Below are 19,149 nucleotides of genomic sequence, written 5' to 3' on the forward strand. Positions count from 1 at the left end.
GGCACGCATCGTGGTCCTCTGGGGAGTGAGCCAGCAGGTGCAAGATCTCTGTCTCTCCCTTTTTCTTTCTGTCACTCTGCCTTTCAGAGTTTTTTTTTCTTTGTTTTAAAGGAAAGATGAAAAGATGTTCATTTTGATGAAAACGTGTTGACAGCCAAGCCTTTTCATGATATACACAGTCCATGCACTCTTCCGAACCCCTGCATACGTTTGGCTGCGGGAGAGGGAGCTGCAAACAGTGTGGGCAGCGAGTGTCACATGCAGGCGTCAATGAGCCGCACAGCCCAATCTTAGTTTCCATGGAAGGACAGCGTCCCAGTGGAGTTGCAGAAAAACCAAGGCCCTCCTTCTAGCACCTTCTGTGCAGGACCACAGGACATGTACATCCACCCCCACTTCCTACCCCGAGGCATTCCCTCCCTGGCTGCTCCCTGGGGTGTGGCTCAGTCAGCACCTCCTCCAGGAAGCTCTCTCTGATTCCCCAGTGGTCACCAACATGACAGCCTGTACCCTCCTGGCCCCTGCCACTTGTTCTGGTCTGTCCTACCTGTGCCTACACATCCATGTGCCAAAGGAGCCAGGACCCCAGGGACCGGCCCTAGCATGCACTGCAGGAAATGTTCCTGCCCCCACGCCGTCTACTGCTGGGCTGTGCGCCAAGCCAGTTCTCATCTGATTTTCCTAAAAGCCAAGGGGCAGGGGAGACCTGCGCTGGGGGGGGGGGGGGCGTTGGGGGAGGGGTGCACTCACTTGGCTGGCTGGCTGGCTCAGGCTCCAGGGAAGTCCTCCGCTGCTGGCTGCTGACAGCCGCTCTGATGAATTGCCTTCCACTGCAGTCGCCTTGCCGCCCCACCTGGCCAGCTTCCAGAGGCCTCAGGTCACGCATGGGCATTCCCGGCACGTGCGCGCCAAGACCAACTCCTGCAGGTCTAGTCCCAGGCTGGCCACGCTCACTCGGCCACCCCAGCAAGGGTCTGCCCCTGGCCAGGAGGCAAGACAGATCTGGACACATATGGCCCTGTGAGGGGGTGACGGGCAGCGTGTCTTTCTGGGGACTGAGGTCCACAAGCAGGCCAGGACGGGGCAGATGCCTGGTGTCCCCAACCAGGCCAAACCTGTGTAAGCGGCTTCTGGCTTGGAACGCGGCTTGCTAGGTTGAAGCAGCTGGGCTTTCTGCCTCGCAGGAGACACCATGAAGGCCCCGGGGGCAGCCCACTGCACAGCTTCTGGGTCCATGCCCCCTTGGCAGGCTCCTGGGCTCCAGCCCTGACACTTAGGCCCACACAGAGGCAGAGGGGAGCAGAAGTGGGGGCCCCAGGCGGGTTCCTGCGTTGCTCTAGAAGCAAGGGCTCCCCGAGCTGGTTGGGATGAAGACAGGATGGCAGCACTGGCCCCCACTCTGGGAGTCCCACACCAGGGGTAGGAATGAGGCTCGGGGTTTCCAGTAGGTTCCATACAGTCCCAGGCACATAGCCCTTTGGTCACCACGAATGTCTCCTGAACAAGTGGATCTGACCACCACCATGAGGTCCGCCAGGCAGACTTTGCGGGGAGCAGCTCTGGCACCCCAGCACGCCGCAGGCTCCAGCCCACTGGCTTCTGGCCGCACCACAATCCTTCAGGTGCAGTAGCACTCAGGGCAGCTGGGGAAGCGTAGACATTGCAGAATAGAAGCCTCAACTCCATCAAAACGCTTGGAGCCCAGGCCCCTCCACACCTGGGCCCTTCTGGGGGGCCACCTGTTTCCAGTCTACAGCTGCTCCCCCTCTCCTGAGGGCACCCCGGGTCAGGGCCCAGGCCTGGCTCTGGGACGCTGCCTATCTCTGCTCTGGCCGCACGGCCACGGTCTGTCTCCTGTCTCGTCCCTGCAATGCCACTGCCGCTGGCCAGCACACCTGCCACTCAGCCCTATAGAGCAGCTCCTGGGCCTGGGGCTGCTGCCCGGCTCTTCCTCTGGGCTGACTTCCCAGTCCCCAAGCTGAGCAGACCCCAGGCCTGCTCCCACATCCCTGGCACCTGAGCATATCCCTGTGTGTCCACGGGGCAAGCACCCACAGCATGGTACATCTCCTTCCCACTTGCTCTGCACTGGCCAGCGCATAGTCGGGGTCGATCCAGATCTTGGTGTGGAGGGACAGGTCAGAGCCTTACGGTCGGGTTTCATGATCTTGCATGTAAAACAGCCGGGGCGGCAAGCAAACGTTCTCTGGAGTCAGCAAAATTTGTCCCAACAGGAGGGGTAGGAAAGGAGCAAAGCATTCTCTGTGGCCGGCATCGTGACCAGCAGCATGGGCGTCACGGGCCAGTCCCCAGCCTGCCTCCCCTCGTCACACAGCCAACACATAGGCCGTGTCGTCTCTGTCCCAGAAGACATCTTGGCCTCTGCCCATGAGATGCCAGGGCATCCCAGTTAGCACTACAGCAACAAAAAGCATCACCAAATGTAGGCACATCTTACCCTGGGAGTAAGACAGTGTCCGGCTGGTTTTGGAAAATGACCCCTTTGTTGCCTGGACACCTGCCACAGTCACAACCCCTCAGGCTGTGCCAGGCAGAGGGCAAGCTCAAGGCCCCGAGTCTGCACCTGCCACGAGGTGCGGGCTTGGGTCACAACCGATATCCTCCTGCTCTCAGGGGGTTCTGGGCCGTGCCCCTGCCAGAGCGTGGTCCTGTGGAGATCACACCTCCAGCGGTGCTGCGCTGCCCTGGACGTGGCTGCTGAGGCTCCGTCTGAGCTCTTGGTGGAATGCCAGGATCCTGGCCGGGCTCTGGAGCTCCGAGGACAGGGGCAGGCCTGTGGTCGGGAGAGTGGGACCTGGCAGCCCGCCCCTCGCTTGCAGACACGGCGCAGGGAATGCTGGCTCTACAGCCACAACCCCCAGGGTCGCTGCAGGGTCAGACACAGGTCCCACGGTGGGTGGCAGGAGCTGAGGGCAAGAACACAAGGAAATGGTCTCTGCTTTTCTGTCCATCACACCCTTTGCCCAAAGGAGGCGATGCTGCTGCCTGACATTCATTGGACCCAGTGTCCGTTGGACCCGTTGGCCGCCTTCCTCCATGACAATGCACCCTCTCTCCCCCTGCCGGGTATGCACAGGGGGCCTGAGGAAGCTCTACCCCGAGGGTCCTGGCAACGTCACCCCTCCCTGCTGAATGTCCCTGGTCAGCGGAAAAGGGGAGAAGATGAGAGAGATGTACTGGTGCCAGGGCTGAGACGGAGTGACCCTCCCCACAGGTAAGTGGCCTCTCCTGGCTGCCCACCCGTGCCCACAGGTGTTCCCATGCACTTGAACCCTCCCACCAGCTCTCGTAAGGCACATTTTCCTGTATGGGGGCACACCCCTGCCCTGTAGCTCCACTGCCTGAATGTGAGCCAGGCACAAGCAGTCCCTGTAAGACTGCACCCCCAGGAAGATGTGGGTCCTGCCTTTGAGGCCTCTCACTCCACTGGCCATGCCTGGGCCTGGGACTGGGCCTCGCAGGCGGCATGAGTTGAGGGCAGCCAGCAAGCAGGGGCAGCAGTGTCTCCGCTCCCTTAGAGCCAAGAGGCCGCCACAGGAGCAGGAGGCAGAGGGCGGGAATCACAGTTGCTGGACACCTCCCCACAAGCCACGCCTGACCTGGCCCTGGCCCCACACTCCAGGAGCCCCTGTTCTCATACACCTGGACCAAACTAACAGAGAGGGCCACACAACCAGGAGGGGAGTGCACAGAGAAAGCTGGGAAGGCCTCCTGGAAGAGGAGGTCCCTGCACTGACGTGGGGGGATGGCGGGGTTACAACCCGAATCCCACTTCAGTGTCCCCTACATGCCCGTGGGTTGCAGCAGGTAGCCCCTTTAAGAGGTGGATCTGGGTGGGAAGCCAGGAGTTCTCCCCAGGGGTCTGTGATCCAAGCTGGGACCTGACCTCATCCCGCTTGCTCCTGTTTGGGGCTCCTGTATGGTCATGGGTCCCCTGCCTCCACCTCCCAGCAAGACATGGGCAGCTGTGTAGACCTTGTCCAGGGCTGAGTCCATCCTAGCATCAGGCGACTGGTTACAGCAGGACTCTGCCACCTGCTACCGACTGAAGGTGACCGTGGGCAGATGCCCTGCCCTGATCAGGGCAGAGACAAGAAGCCATCATGATTTAAGGCTCATGTCATTCCTGTTGGGTAGGGCAAGGACAGTCCAACACTGGCTGCTCCCGTGGCTCACCTGGCAGCAGTGAATGCCCACTGCCCTCTGCACAGCCAGCACCGCTGCCAGGACTTGACACTTGCTGCCCCACCCAGCCCTGATCAGAGGTCCCAGAGGGCAGACAAAGAGGCCCAGAGAAGGTAAGCAACTTGTCCAAGACCACACAGTTTAAGGAAGCTGAATGGAGACCCTAAGCCAAGACACAGGGCTCCGGAGCCTGCCTTGGTCTTGACTCCAGCCAGCTGCTGGGCCAAGTGGCTGCAGTGACAGAGGCTAGGGTTAGGCTCAGGCATACAGGGCAAACGCTTCTTCAGGTACCCAGACACGTAGCTGGAATCTGCTTCTGCCAGAATAGGAAGTAGAACCAGGCCCCACAAGCATCTAGAGGAAGAGCCTACAGCCCAGCCAGGCAGGCAGAGCCCAGGAGCACCTGTGCACAACCGGCCCCTTCCCCTGCCCATGACCCCCAGGGAGGCTCCTGACTGCTGTGAGTTCTTTTGCTTTTAGGGTTCATTTAATCTATTGTCATGTTCATTCAGCAAACACTCCCTGAGCAGCCTCTGGGGCTGGGTGGAGGGAGTGTCCTGCCCAGGCGGCAGCAAGTGCAAGGTTTCCAAGTGTGCATGAAAGGACCACAGCCTGGTTGCTCGCTCTGTGCTGTCCCAGCCACGCCCAGATGCACCTCCCCATGGCAGCCCAGAGGAGAAGTCAGGCAGGCCAAGGGAGGGGCAGCTCAGGCCAGGCAGGTAGACGGGGATGGAGTGGACCTGCCCACAGCCCCCAGGGAAGCCGACAGCTCAGTGCATGGGAACACACCTCTGGAGCATCCAGGGTGTCCTGGTCCAGGAACGTGACCATGTACTCGGCCAGCGCTGTGTCATCAGCCATGCTCTGTGCCAGCTGGGACAGAGCGTGGTCCTCGGGCCCACGTCTGTGCAGCTCCTGTAGCAGGTGCGTGATGAGGTGGTTCCTCTCCCTGCATTTGCGCACCAGGGAAGCCAGCTTGGCCTGAAAGGGAGGCAGTGGTAAGCATGCGGCTGAGTCCCTGCTCCTCCCTGCAACACCATCTTCCTCCCCACAGACGTCAAAGCCCCCAGGAGGGACTCCCCACAGCCCTCTGCATGCTGGGGGGCGGGGCAGGCTCACATTGGCAGGGCCCCCAGGGCACTGACCTTGCCACCGCCCAGCTATACCGCTGTACAGATGGGCAAGCTGAGGAGTTGCTGAGGGTGCCAGGATAAAGGAGGCAGGACAGACACACATCCCTTAGCACCTGGGTGCTCCCTTTTGCCTCATCATTTGACCAAACCCTGCCTCTGGGACAATGAGGGGTCAGAGGAGGAGGGAGGCCATGGGCTGAGCATCCTAGTCACTGCCTGCTCCTCTAGCTCTGACAGCCTCACGAAGGATGACCACGGTATCTGTCTTATGGCTGCAAAGGTGGGGTCCAACTGATGGGGCCCTGGGCGTGGGAACGACTTCACGGACCGAACGGCTCACACTCCCGACTTAACAGGCGAGGACAAAGAGGCCCCAGAGTAAACAGGGCTCTGAGCAGAACTGGGGGGCGGGTGCCCACCCATCCCACCTGATCCAGAGTTCAGGCCCTGCACAAGGGTTCCCCTCAGTGTGTCCCAGGTCTGCACAGTAGGAAACAAGTCAGGTGCTGCAGACCTGGGGGATCCCTGGTGCAGTCCTGATCTGCAATGCCATGGGAAGAGGTGGCTAGGTGGTAATTCCAGCCCTAGAGGGCAGGCACCACCGGGAGAGCCCTTCCAGCCTAGGTTCTCGAAGAGGACACAGAGCATGGGCATGCTGGGTGCGCACGGGCGTTGGGGAACTCCACATTTGGCTCCCGTGTCATGGAAAGGCATCCCAGCGCCCTGCTGGAGGGGCTGTCGTCACTGACCTAGGAGTAGCTTACCTTCAGAGGGGGCACAGCCAGGTCCGCCTCCTGCTGCCTTCTCCGGAGCTTCTCCAGCTGAAACGGAAGCAAGGAGCATGGCCACCACCCTGCAATCCTCTGAGCCCAGGGGGCATGGCCACCACCCTGCAATCCTCTGAGCCCAGGGGGCATGGCCACCACCCTGCAATCCTCTGAGCCCAGGGGGCATGGCCACCACCCTGCAATCCTCTGAGCCCAGGGGGCATGGCCACCACCCTGCAATCCTCTGAGCCCAGGGGGCATGGCCACCACCCTGCAATCCTCTGAGCCCAGGGGGCATGGCCACCACCCTGCAATCCTCTGAGCCCAGGGGGCATGGCCACCACCCTGCAATCCTCTGAGCCCAGGGGGCATGGCACTGAAGCCAAGGAGGTCAGGGGTGAGGGAGACAGAGGCTCCAAGTGTGGGTCCCTAGGCCATGTCGGTGTCACCTCTGCCTGGAAGGACACTGTCCCTGACTCGCCACAGGGCAGCAGTTTTCCCCTCTGATGGGTGCCCCAAGCCAGGGTCCCCCAAGCTAGGGTCCTGGGGCATAACCCCAGCTCAGCCAAAGACCTGAACTGTGACCCTGTGCAAGTCACTTCTCTCTGCCTCACTTCTCCCCACCTGGGAAGTAGGGGCGACATCAGGTCCAGGGTCCACCTGGTTGAGGACAGCAGGTAGGACTTGGTGCATGGATTCACTCACTGTGCAGAGAGGTGGGCCTGGCTGCTGCTTGGTGCTCAGTAAATGCAGACTCCCGAGGCTGTCTGGGGACCCTTGTGGAGGTGTGGCTGTGTCCGTCCCCCACTCCACCCTCACCCCTGAGTCTGCGCTGGCCCCTGATGCCCAAGGGAGGCTGACACCATGGAGGCCTGGCCCCTCAGAGCTTACACTTCCAGGCTCTTACGGCTCTGTATCCGGGATACAAGGGGCTTCAGGGGAGTGACATCCTGCAAGCTCTCACCAGCACCCCCGCCCCCCGTTGTGTCTGCCCTCCTGTGAGCCACCCACATCTCACACTGGAGACCCTGGTGCAGCACCCTGTCCTGGCCCAATTCGTGCTGACACAGACCCAGGGGGTCAGAAGGGAGGCATCTGTAGAGCTCCTGGCTTCTGCCTTCAGCCCAGTCTATTGTGGTCACTTTCCCCCAATAAAATGGGAAAAAATGTTTAAAGTGAATAAGAAAGCAAAAGGTTAACCTACCGATGGGAGCACAAAATATACAAATGATGTGTTTACTAAGGGGTTTATGAGTGGATTACCTAAGAGACCCTTGTGGGGCAGGCATTGTGCCACAGGAAGTCAAGCTTCCACCTGCAACACTGCATGCCATACGGTGCTGGTTGAAGTCTTGGCTACTCTACTTCCAATCTAGGCACCTGCTAAGGCACTTGAAAGCAGTGGAGGATGGCTCAAGTGCTTGGGCCCCTGCACCCACGCAGGAGACCCAGAACAAGCTCCTGGGCTCCTAGCTTTGGCCTGGTCTAGGCCCAGACATTGCAGCCACTTGGGGAGAAAATGTGGAAGGAAGTGTTTCTCTCTCTCTCTCTCTCTCTCTCTCTCTCTCTCTCTCTGTATTTCTTCTCCATATTTCCTTCTTCTCTTGAAATAACTATATTTCAAGCAAATTTTTTTTAAAAAGTCTTTACAATAGCCTAGTGACTGAATTCTCGCCTTGCATGCACCAGGATCCCATATGAGCACAGGTTTGTGTCCTAGCTGCTCCACTTCCTATCCAGCTCCTGCCAATGACCTGGGAAAGCAGTAGAAGATGGCTAAAACCTTGCGACCCTGTACCCATGTGGGAGACCCGGAAGAAACTCCTGGCTCCTGGTCATTGCAGCTACTTGAAGAGTAAACCAGCAGATGGAAGATCTTTCTCTACCTCCTTCTCTCTGTAAATCTGCCTTTCCAATAAAAATAAACAAATAAATAAATAAATCTTTTATTAAAAGATCTTTAAAGAGAGAGATCCTTGCAAGCCCTTAATCACAGAGTATGCCAGGGAGAGCAAGAGCCGCCTCCCAGAGCGGCCACCCGCAGTAGTGAACACGTGAGTGGTCCCAGTGTAACTGGTAGTGAGGACAACACCATGGGCAGCCACTGCGCCTGCGCAGCCACAGGAATGCCACATCTCAGAGCTACCCATGGCCCTCTGCATTGTTGCCCTGTGTCCCCTCTCACTGGTTAACTTCATTCCTTAGCATTTAATTTTTGTGGTGACTAGTGGAGGTGGGATTGCTTTTATTTTTAAAAATTGTGGGGTGTTTTGTTTTTTTAGATTATTTTCATCTACTTGAAATGCAGAGTGATAGAGAGAGAGAAAATGAATTTATCCACTGGTATAATTTTCCAGTCCCTACCACAGCCAAGGCGGGGCCAGGCCCAAGCCAGGAGCCTGGAACTCCATCTGGGTTGCCCATGAAGGTGGGAGGAGCCCAGACGCTTGGGCCACCACCTGCTGCTTTGCAGAATCCATTAGGAGGGAACTGGGCCGGAAGCAGAGAGGGACTGGAACAGACATTCTGATGTAGGCGTCCCAAGCGGCGGCTTAGCCGCATCGCCAACGCCTCCCTCACAACTGCTTTCTGAATTTCTTATAAAGACGGTCTGTCCTTGGCACTCACTAGCTGGTTCCTTGGATGCTGGTTTTGTGCGCTGCAGTGTTCCTGAGTTTGTTCACCAAACCAAACTGTTCATCTGTGGAGTCTTCAGGGCTTTTTAAGACATAAGATCATGTATAATTCCTACAGATCCAATAAAATGAACAACTTCATTAGAGTGGCAAGCATGGAGATATTGCTAGATTTGCAAATGGCTGCGAGAAATGCTAAAGGGCAAGCTCTCGTCTGTGTGCCCAGTTCCCTGTGCAACTCTAAAACACCACAACCAAGGTACTGAAATTGCTTAAAAACAGCAATTTTATGCAGGCCTCTCTGGGGGTGGTGGCGTGTGTGCACACACACATGTGAGAGAGACAGAGAGAGCTCTACGCTATGTGACCACCTTCAGGACCTTATCCAAGGCCCTGAACAGACAGGAGCTCTTCACCCTGGTCTAGGTGACACTGTCGACCTGTCTGACTCCTTACCGCTCTGGAAGGTGTGTGTCTCTTGCAACACTGGTTCCCCAGGGCACAGTGCAGGTTCAAGTCCAGCTCCCCTGCTTCCCTATCAACCAAGTTCCTGCTCAGGTGCCCAGGAAGCTATCTGGGCCCTTGCAACCTTCACAGGGCACCTGAAAGGAGCACCTGGCTCCAGAATAGTCCCACCCCGGTCAGTGCGACAATCAGGGAGAAAAACAGCAAATGAAAGACTCTCTCTCTCTTTCTCTCTCTCACTCACTCTTTCAGATAAAGACAATGTCACTTCCATTTGCTTCCTGAAGCACTTTCACGGCCACACCTGTTAGCTCATGCAGCGACTGCAGGCCCCTGCTTGTCTTTGGAAACTGTTCTACCCGTTATAGTTTTAACAGATACAAGGCCACTGAGGCATTCGCTGAGTTGTGGGAACCTGCTGTGGTGTGGGGCATTCTCAGCAGGTGGGAGAGCAGGTCCCGGCCCAGCCCGGCCTACCTGGCCCCGGAGCTCCTCCTGGTGCCGCACGGCCGCGTCCCGCGCCAGCTGAAGCTCCCGGCCAGCAGATGCCTGGTCTCTGAGCTGACACTGCAGGGTCAGGACCTGGTGGTGGAGGCGACGGATACACATCCCGGGGTCTTCCTGGGAAGCCTGGGCCCCTGAGACCTGGAGCTGCAGAGAACACGGATGTGGACGGAGGGTTGAAAGTTTTCCCCTTCTGAGGACATGCCTTGGAGACGGGCAGCTCCCAGCTTCCCTCCCTGACTTCTTACATCTGCTTACGTTTTTCTCACCATGGAAAAGAAACCGCAGACACTGCTGCAAGCCTTTATCCAGCACAAACAGCAGGCACTTCCTGCCCAGCCCTACTGCACCATGATGCGTGCACTGCGTGCCCGTGGGGCTCAGGTTGGCATCCTAGAATCTTCTTTCCTGTTCTAGATGTCAGCCACCATTATCCAGACACACAGCGAGGCAGAGGGGACATGGCGTCCGAAGCCAACGCTGGAACAAAAGGGACCTGACAGCTGCCTGTCTCTATCAAACATGGATGGGCCAGGATTTCCCCCAGTCTGAGCCAAACTGCTACCACCCTCCTTGGGGCTAACGGGAGGGCAGCAGATGTCACGTGGGTAGCAAAAGGAACTTCCGGCGGGGAGGCAGGGGGACAGAGGACAGCTCCAGGCTCGCATAGCCTCCAGAGCGGAGGTGCTACTGCCACAGCCCTGGACCTTCCAGGCTTGGGTTTTTAACAACAGATCTGCATCCACAATGATAAAATACCTTTCTTTTGGCACCAAACTGGTTTTGGTCCACACATAGGATTTTTCATGAATTTTTTACTTGAAAGGCAGACTAAGAGACAAAAGAGAAAGAGAGCTCCCATCGCTGGGTCACTCCTGGATGTGCATCTGGTAGCAGGGGCTGAGTCCGGCCAAGCCAGGACGGGGAGCTGAGACCTGCTGCAGATGGCAGGGACCGGTCGCTGAGCCATCCCCACTGCCTCCCACAGAGTGTGTCAGCAGGAAGTTCTCATCTCAACCCGAGGAGGCCCGGGGTTAGTGGCAGGCCAGACTAACTCCAGCTCATGGTTCCCAGACCATGAACACACACATCGAGACAGGAAACAAGTCTGTTGCAGCAAACGGCCGACAGGATCAGGTTTTGGCAGAAGCAAGAAAAGGTCTGTGAAGACCAGCCCTGCTTTCCCAACAGCTAACATAGAAATGCTATCTGCGTTCTTTGGAGATGGCACGTTCAAGACTTAACACAAACATCCACAGCCTGTGAGTTTCAGCCCTGTGGCCTCTCTCTACCAGCCCTATCCTCTGGTGATCCTATCCCAAGGTTGAGGTGCTGGGGTCCATGCGGTAGGTGTGTAGAACACGAAAGTGTGAGAAGAACTGTTCCATTGCAGGAAAGGCCATAAGGAATGTCCCACTGCATGGCAAGGCCCAGCGGATGTCTCTACAACCATCTGAAAAGCAGGTCCACCTCCCTTTGCGAGGACACCAGACCACCCCGCTGAGAATTCTGTAATCTATTTAGGCATTGTCTGCCTCTGCAGAGTTGGTGTTTACTATCAATGTGAGCTTGGAAGTTGATGTTGCTGTTGGCAAAAGGGCCTTTTACTATTCATGCTGTCTCGACTGCCCCCCCTCCCCCGTTGACCATATGCTAATCAAGGGCGCTAAGTTCCTGGGTATAGTGGGAATCTACGTTAGGGTTCTTCCCCTGTTTCCTTGATCTTTAGCTCCCTCCTTCTTTGATGCACTTCCTCCCTTAACTGATTCAAGACTAAGTTGTAGAATGAGGATTGTAGTAGGAATGTGTTACTGATTGATGTGTGCCGTCTACTGAGAACTTCCTGACCATGGGATTAGGACGGCTGATATCCTGCCTCAAGGTGAAACTACTGGCAGAACTATCCTGAGGAATGCCCGCTTGACCAGGTGTGGAAAGTCGGTGCCAGAGTGTGGAAAGGCTTCTGTATAAATAAAGAGGACAGTTTTCTTGCATGGTCCATTATGATCCTGAAATTGTAGTGGTCTGTTTCTTTTCTCGACGCCTACTCCATGCACCCTTCTCCAGTTCCAAACTCAGCTGGAGCTGGACTCTGGCATTGGGGGAGTACGATTATGGATCAAAGGGTAGGAGCACCTTGAACTCCGCATTCACAGGGCCTGGGCAGGGGCTGAGCTGGTAAGAGCTCCAGTTGTAAGGGACTTGGGGGTCTGCAAAGCAAGGCTTCTCTGAAGTTTAGCCCCCTTGTCCACATCTCCACATGGGGACCCCACACCCCCACGACAGCTGGGGCTGCCTCCTCTCGCCACCGCGGCTGCCCCGGTGGAGGGCAGAGGGGGTCAGCACCACTCCAGGGCTCCTGGATTCACAAGGGAAACCAAGCAGAAAGCAATACGTTTGTGGCTTTTTTTTTTTTTTTTTTTTTGATGAATAGAAAATTCCTACCACATGGGCCAAGATGCCCAGCCTGGGCCCGTCAGGAACAGATGGCCCTGAGTGGCACCATGAAATACAGCTCTGAGGCTATAAAACAACTTGGCCTTTCGGGAAGCTGGACGCCACAATTGCCAGGAACACAAATGAGGCCTTTGTCCCTGGCTCTCAGACAGCATCCGCCATGTGTTCTAGAGAGAAGGACAGCATGTGTGGGGCCAGCCTGCTCCCTGGGACCACACTCAGCCCTTGGCCTGGGGGACAGCACCAACTCTGACCTTCCCAGGAGATCTGTCTGGGGAAGAGAAGGACTCAGTACTGCACAGCACAGTGAGCCTCCCGGAGCTGTCAAACCAGACAACTGCACCCCTCAGCTGCACCAACAGCGACCACCACCTTGACATCACTGGGCACAGAGCTGGACAGGTGGGTAGGGTCAGTTCTGACACACGTCTGGCCAAGTCCCACCTGGAATGCTTCCCCCAACCCCCATGTGAGAGTGCCGGAGGTGCAGCGGGTCCTAGCAGGCAGTGAAGTTCAGGAAGGTGTGGGCAGGGCCAGTGGAGAATCAAATTATAACTCACAGTGTGCAGGGAGGGGTGGTGACTCCTGAGGTCGACACCCAGCATAACTGACTTCAGTGCCCCCACCCTGAACTCCCATCCCCTACCCTGACTTCAGTGCCCCCACCCGGAGCTCTTGTGCCCCCGTCCAGACTTCAGCACCCCCACCCTGAACTCCCGCCCCCCCACCCTGACTCCAGTAACCCACACCCTGAGCTCCTATCTGACCCTAAACATCATGGACCTTGGCTCCAATTTTCAGCCCCACATCTCTCACCTTGTGGCCGGACAGGAGTAGCTGCCTGTTCTCCCAAATTTACCAGTGGACGGGAAACCCTGCTGTGTTATAACTGGGAACACAGCATCCTCCTATTCAACACCCTCAAGGGCTCCCCAAACACCACAGGGTGGGTCCTCAATGCTCATCTCATGGCAGCTTCCCAGTTCCACTCCTGGCACACCCTTCCCTGCCCACTGTACAGCTGCTCTGACCACCAACAGGCCTCCTCCTGCTCCACAGCCCAGCCACTCTCTGTTTCTGAAACCCTCTCCTCCTTTCTAACCATCCAGCCCTCAGCTTAGAGTCCAGTTCCTCGGGTCAGGATGGCTGGCACTGGACAGCTGGGCCACCTGCTAAGATGCTTGAAAATTATTCTAGGGGGACTGTGGGCAGCCACAGCTACAGGACCACCAAGGAGGGCTGGATCAACTGAAGCACAAAAGGGGGACATGGACAGAGCTTCCCAAAGACAGGGAATATAGTGGAAACGAATCCATATCCAGAAAGACGGGGAGGGAGGGGCTGGTCTTGTGGCTCAGCAAACACACCTACCACCAGCAATGGGAGTGTCAGTTTGGGCCTCAGCTGTTCTACTTCCAATGCAACCTCATGCTAATATGCCTGAAAGACAGCAGATAATGGCCCAAATCCTTGGTCCCTGCCACTGCTGTGAGACTCCAGTTCCAGGCTGCTGACATTGTCCTGGCCTCATCCTGGCTATTGTGGCCACCTGGGAATGGGGCAGTAGATTGGAGATCTCTCACAATCTCTAGCTCTCTTTCTGTCATGTAAGACAGACCTTTCAAAATACAGAGAGATGGGGAAAATTGGACCTAAGAAAATACCTGAGGAAATCATGACCAAGAATTGTTTGAGTCTGACAGAAGTCACAAACAAACAAACAAAAAAAAAAAAAGAAGAAGAAGAAGAAAAAGAAAAGGCTGGACACACACAAGTAAAACTGTTCTCAGGCACTCCGTAATCAAACCATCAAGATCCAAAGATGAAAAAGCAAATCTTAAAAGCAGAGGACAGATAAATGACAATGACAGCTGACTTCTGTATGAAACTATGGGGGGCAGGAGACGATAGAACAAGATCTTATAAAAACCAAGAGGGGAGAAATTGATCTGCCTAAAATTGTACATTCAATGAAAAATAACATAAAAGTGAGGATGAGGGCCCGGCGGCGTGGCCTAGTAGGTAAAGTCCTCGCCCTGAACGCACCAGGATCCCATATGGATGCCAGTTCTAATCCTGACAGCCCACTTCCCATCCAGCTCCCTGCTTGTGGCCTGGGAAAGCAGTGGAGGACGGCCCAAAGCCTGGGGACCCTGCACACATGTGGGAGACCTGGAAGAAGTTCCTGGATCCTGGGCCCGGCGGCGTGGCCTAGCGGCTAAAGTCCTTGCCTTGAATGCCCTGGATCCCATATGGGCGCTGGTTCTAATCCTGTTGGCCTTCTTCCCATCCAGCTCCCTGTTTGTGGCCTGGGAAAGCAGCTGAGGATGGCCCAAGGCCTTGGGACCCTGCACCCACATGGGAGACCCAGAAGAGGCTCCTGGCTCCTGGCTTCAGATTGGCACAGGTCTGGCCATTGTGGTCACTCTGGCTCCTGGCTTTGGATTGGCACAGCTCTGGCCACTGTGATCACTCAGGAGTGAATCATCAGATGGAAGATCTTCCTCTCTGTCTCTCCTGTCTGTATATCTGACTTTGTAATAAAAATAAATAAATCTTTTAAAAAAAAAAAAGAAGTTCCTGGATCCTGGCTTCAGATTGGTGCAGCACCAGCCATTGTGGCCACTTGGGGAGTGAATCAGCAGATGAAACATCTTCCTCTCTGTCTCTCCTTCTCTCTGTATATGTCACTTTCCAATAAAAATAAAATAAATATTAAAAAAAATAAAGTCAGGATGAGAAAATATTTGCAAAAATAGAAGCATCAGAGAATTAATCTAGGTAACACTGCAGTTCTTAAGGCAGAGGGCAACAGACCCACAGGAGTAGAATGAAGAATGAATACCACAAAACAGGTAAATACACAAGTAATTATTGCTTAATGATTGCTTAAAACAATAATCACAATGACCAGGATGATTTATTACACATAGAAGTAACAGGGACGGCAAAATGGATGATAAGGAGGCTGGCGCTCCGGCACGGTGGATCAAGCACTGCCCGTGGCCCTGACATCCCCTGTGAGTCCTAGTTCAGGTCCCCGATGCCTCACTTCTGATCCAGCCTCCTGCTGGTGTGTCTGGGAAAGCAGCGGGGGATGGACCAAGTTAAAATTGGTTAAAATTAACAATTAAATAAATAAGAAAGAGAATATGTGGCGCTAAACGTTAGAAGACTCCGGCATTGGAATTTCTAAGGTAGAGACCAGCATTGTGATGTAGCAGCCTAAGCCGTGGCCTGCAACATCCGCATCCCATAGGGGCACTGGTTCAGTTCCCAGCAGTTCCACTTCCAATCCAGCTCAGCTCCCTGCTAAGGCACCTGGGAGAGCAGCAGCAGATGTTCCAAGTGCGTGGGCCCCGCCACCCGCACGGGAGATCTGGATGGAGTCGCAGGCTCCTGGCTGTGGCCTAACCCCACCCTAGCTGTTACAACCGCTAAGGAAGTGAACCAGCAAATGGTAGAGCTCTCCCTCTCTTCCAAACAAATGAAAATAAATCAATGAAACTTCAAACAAGAGAGAGGATGGCTATGATTAAATGCAAAGAACTCAACAACAATACCCTGCAGACATGGAGACATCTTCAGGACACCTGGGCAGCACATCCTGGGGTTCTTACAGGCCAAGCACTGCCCAGAGAAGTGGCTGGGAAAGCAAGGGGACCACAGCTGGGCTTCCGATCCCAGATCCACACCTGCAGGACTAGGTCACTTGGGACACTTCTGACCCCAAACACAAAACATGATATTCCGTTCCATGCCCACAACGGACACCACCCTAGGGGAGCCTTGAGTCTCACCCACTGCACAACCCCTAACAAGTCACTCCCCTCCTTGGATCACCAGAGTCGGCAGGTGGGTGTGGGAATGGGGGAGGGCTTGGGGGGATGGGATAGCAGCAGATACACTCACCATACCTGGAGGCCGGGGCTTGGCAGCCTCTCCTCCTGGTGGGCTCTCTGGTCTCCCGCTCCAATGCGGCTTCCCTGCAGACCGCTGGATGCAGCCACAGCCATGGAACCAACACCACATCCAGAATTCTCCACAGCTGAGCAGGGTCCCACTGGCCCTGCAGCTGGATCTGCCGTGTCCTCCTTGGGCGGCCCATGGGGTCCGGCCATCGGCTGCCCTGAGGGTGGAGCGGCTTGGACTGCTTTATCCACAGCCTGCACTTTGCTCTCCACTCTCTCCGCTGCCTCTTGGAATGGCTCTTCTTCCCCCACCAAACGTTCCTCAGCGGCTGGGCCGGCCCTGGCGGCCACGTCTGCCTCCAGGACATGGAGCGTGCGCGGGAGGCGCTGGATCATGCCATCCACCCTCTGGGTCAGCTCCTTGTAGCTGGCCCTGAGCCCCGAGAGGAGTGTCTCCAGCCCCTGATGCTGCAGGGCGACTCGCTCGGCAGCACCCAGATGCTCCTTCAGTTTTGCATTGTCCTCCTCCAGCTCTAGGATCTTGCAGTAACTCCTGCTGTTGCAGTCTTCCAGGTCGGAAATGACCTGCAGGCACTGGGCCAACTCCCCCTGCAGGCGTGTGGCATCCTCCTGCAGCACGCTGTGAGGCTGCATGGGGCTGGCGAGGCCTGTCGCATCGCTCGCTCTCTGCTCGTCCAGCATGCACAGCTTGCCCCGGTCCCCCTGAAGCTTGCTGTTACAGTGAAAAGCCAGGCTCCTGACTGACTTTAGTCTGGGGAGCAGCTGGTGCAGCTGACACCTCAGCTTCTTCAGGGCTCTCCAGGGCAGCGACTGCCAGTGTCCCCCAAACCCCGAGGGCCCTTCTGGAGGATGTGAGCTTGCTTCCTCCCAGCCAGACACCGGAGCTAGACCCAGAGCCTGTCCCTGCTGGGGCTTTGCTTCATTGACACAAACTTCCAAATGTTTGTTTCCAAAAACCTGGGGCAAATTAGGCCTTGCAGCAAAACTCCCACTCCCTCCGCAAGTCGGAGGCGCCGCCTGCTCAGGCTGCAGGAGGGACAGCTGCCGTAAGCATGCCTCCAGCTCCTGCTCAAGTTCTTCTAGCTCAAGGGTGAACCTGTGGTGGCCCTGGCCATCAGCCCATGGACTGTGCCTGTTGGCAGAGGTAACTGATCTGGGCCACCGCAGTGAGCCCCGCTTTCCCCCAGACGATGCCCCCAGGCCTTCCCAGTCCTCAGGGTCAACCTCCTTGGGGACGCACCCTTCCTGACAGGGCACCCCTGGCTCCTGTCCCTTCTCCCAGCGATGGTTTTTACACAGAAGTGGCATACTTGCAGACCTCAGCAGCTGCCCCAGCCCACACTCTCCCCTGCACCTGGCTGCTCTCTCCTGCCCTCTGGGCCCAGGCTCTCCTGTTCCAGCATGACTGGCCAAGCACGTTGCTTTCTCTTCCCCTTGGACACTCCACCCACCACTGCCCTCTCCTTCCCTCCCCTGCAGGGGTGCAGAAGCCTCTCCCTGCAGAAGAGTTACTGGGCACCCCGGCCAAGGCTGGGTCTTGCCCTGCACGCCCTCAAGGACTCCAAGCCCACTCCCCAAGGTCAGGGCCTCCTGTCTTCCCTGACCCAGCTGGAACTCACTGCTCGAAGCTCCATCCATCCTCTCCGCAGCCCTCCTCTGGGCCTCCTCCGCCTCTGTCCTTGTCCCAGTGGCCCCTCCCCAGGCCCAAGCATCCCTGGGGAACACACGCTGGGAGGTGCATGAGGACTCCTGGCAGAGGGGAAGATCAGGGCTCCCAGTCCGCGGACAGGCCCAGCCAGGGTGTCTGCTGACTTCAGCCGCATAGGGGTGCCTGGTGCCCAGCCCTTCCTCAGTGTGAAGTTCTCCTGGGGGAGGCTGTAGGAGCAGCAGCAGGGGAGCGGGGTCCCCAGGTGACTCCCCGAGGGACCATGTGACAGGCTGCACCAGGACCGAGGGCTGCTGTGCCGGGTTGCCTGGGAGGTTCTCTGAAATCCAGGCCAGGTCCACGGGGAGGAGGGACCCTGCGGGGCCGCCACACAGCAGGAGAAAGCTGTGTTCGTCCAAACCAGGCTCGGCCAGAGGAACCTGCGGGCAGAAGGAGAGTGGGTGTGAAGCAGCCCTGCCCAGGCCATGACCTCACTTCCCGCCGTTCCTGCGCTCGCTCACCCTGTGGCACCTGCTCCCCGCTCTTGCCCACAGGCTCGGCTGCTCCCCACTCTGCCCAGAAGATCGCCTCCTCCAGAGCCCTTACAGCTCATTCCTCCCAGAGCACCTCTGTGGCTCTGCCGCTCACACCCTCTCCTCCTGAGCACCGTCTGTCCCCATCAGCCATCCTCGCGTGGCCACATCCACTGTGCAGTGGCCGTACAGCTTCACACCCTTGTGGTGCAGTAGCCACCAGCACATGGGGAAGCTGCCATGTGTGCAGCGGGACAGGCCACCGCTGGGCTCATGAGCGCCCTCTCGTGGCCGAAGCTGACCCAAGGACACACGGAGGTCAATGTGGGTGTGGGGTGACCACCAGCAGCGGCAGGCACAGGGGTGTCTCATGGCTATTTCTGAAAAGATTTGTATTACTAACGATGCCACGTGTGCAACCATAGAGGAAGAACACGAGCTCGGCTGCGGCCTTGGGCCTCTCGGACGGGGTAGTGGGACAGGCATGGGAACCTGGCTCCCACTGTCAGCCCTCACTACTGCTCCTGGCACCCCAGGGCCTTGGCAGTACCTGGAGGGCTGGGCAATGGGAGACATCCTCTCACACGCCCCTCAGCCCCTGCCCCATGCCCTGGTGCTTCCCGCATCCTCCACACACTTGGTGCCGTGCGCACAGTGGGGCTGACAGGACCCGGCTGCCACCCTGCCCACTCTGAGGCCCTGGGCCTCACCTGTTCACAGCCCACAGGGGCTCCTGGCAGCCTGCCCACAGTCCCCGAGCCTGGCAACAGGACATGGGGGTCTAGTCCAGCCCCGATGCAGCCCCCACACAGGACCCCTCCGAGGGCTGGCCTGGGAAGCAATATGAACCCAGGGATTAAAGACACTTCCA

General features: G+C 57.0%; 1 protein-coding gene across 1 annotated transcript in view; it reads right to left on the minus strand.

Moving 5' to 3' along the window:
• Positions 1-2,660: 2,660 nt before the first annotated feature.
• Positions 2,661-19,149, minus strand: part of C11H4orf50 (chromosome 11 C4orf50 homolog) — a 30,220-nt gene continuing 13,731 nt past the window's right edge. The window contains 8 exon segments of the mRNA XM_058670394.1: positions 2,661-2,927; positions 4,955-5,022; positions 5,025-5,187; positions 6,104-6,160; positions 9,685-9,858; positions 16,086-17,597; positions 17,913-18,185; positions 18,396-18,575. Coding sequence (XP_058526377.1) covers positions 2,679-2,927; positions 4,955-5,022; positions 5,025-5,187; positions 6,104-6,160; positions 9,685-9,858; positions 16,086-17,597; positions 17,913-18,185; positions 18,396-18,575 — 2,676 coding nt within the window. The 3' untranslated portion in view covers positions 2,661-2,678.

This window comes from Ochotona princeps, chromosome 11 (genome assembly GCF_030435755.1).
Source record: "Ochotona princeps isolate mOchPri1 chromosome 11, mOchPri1.hap1, whole genome shotgun sequence".
NCBI lineage: Eukaryota > Metazoa > Chordata > Mammalia > Lagomorpha > Ochotonidae > Ochotona > Ochotona princeps.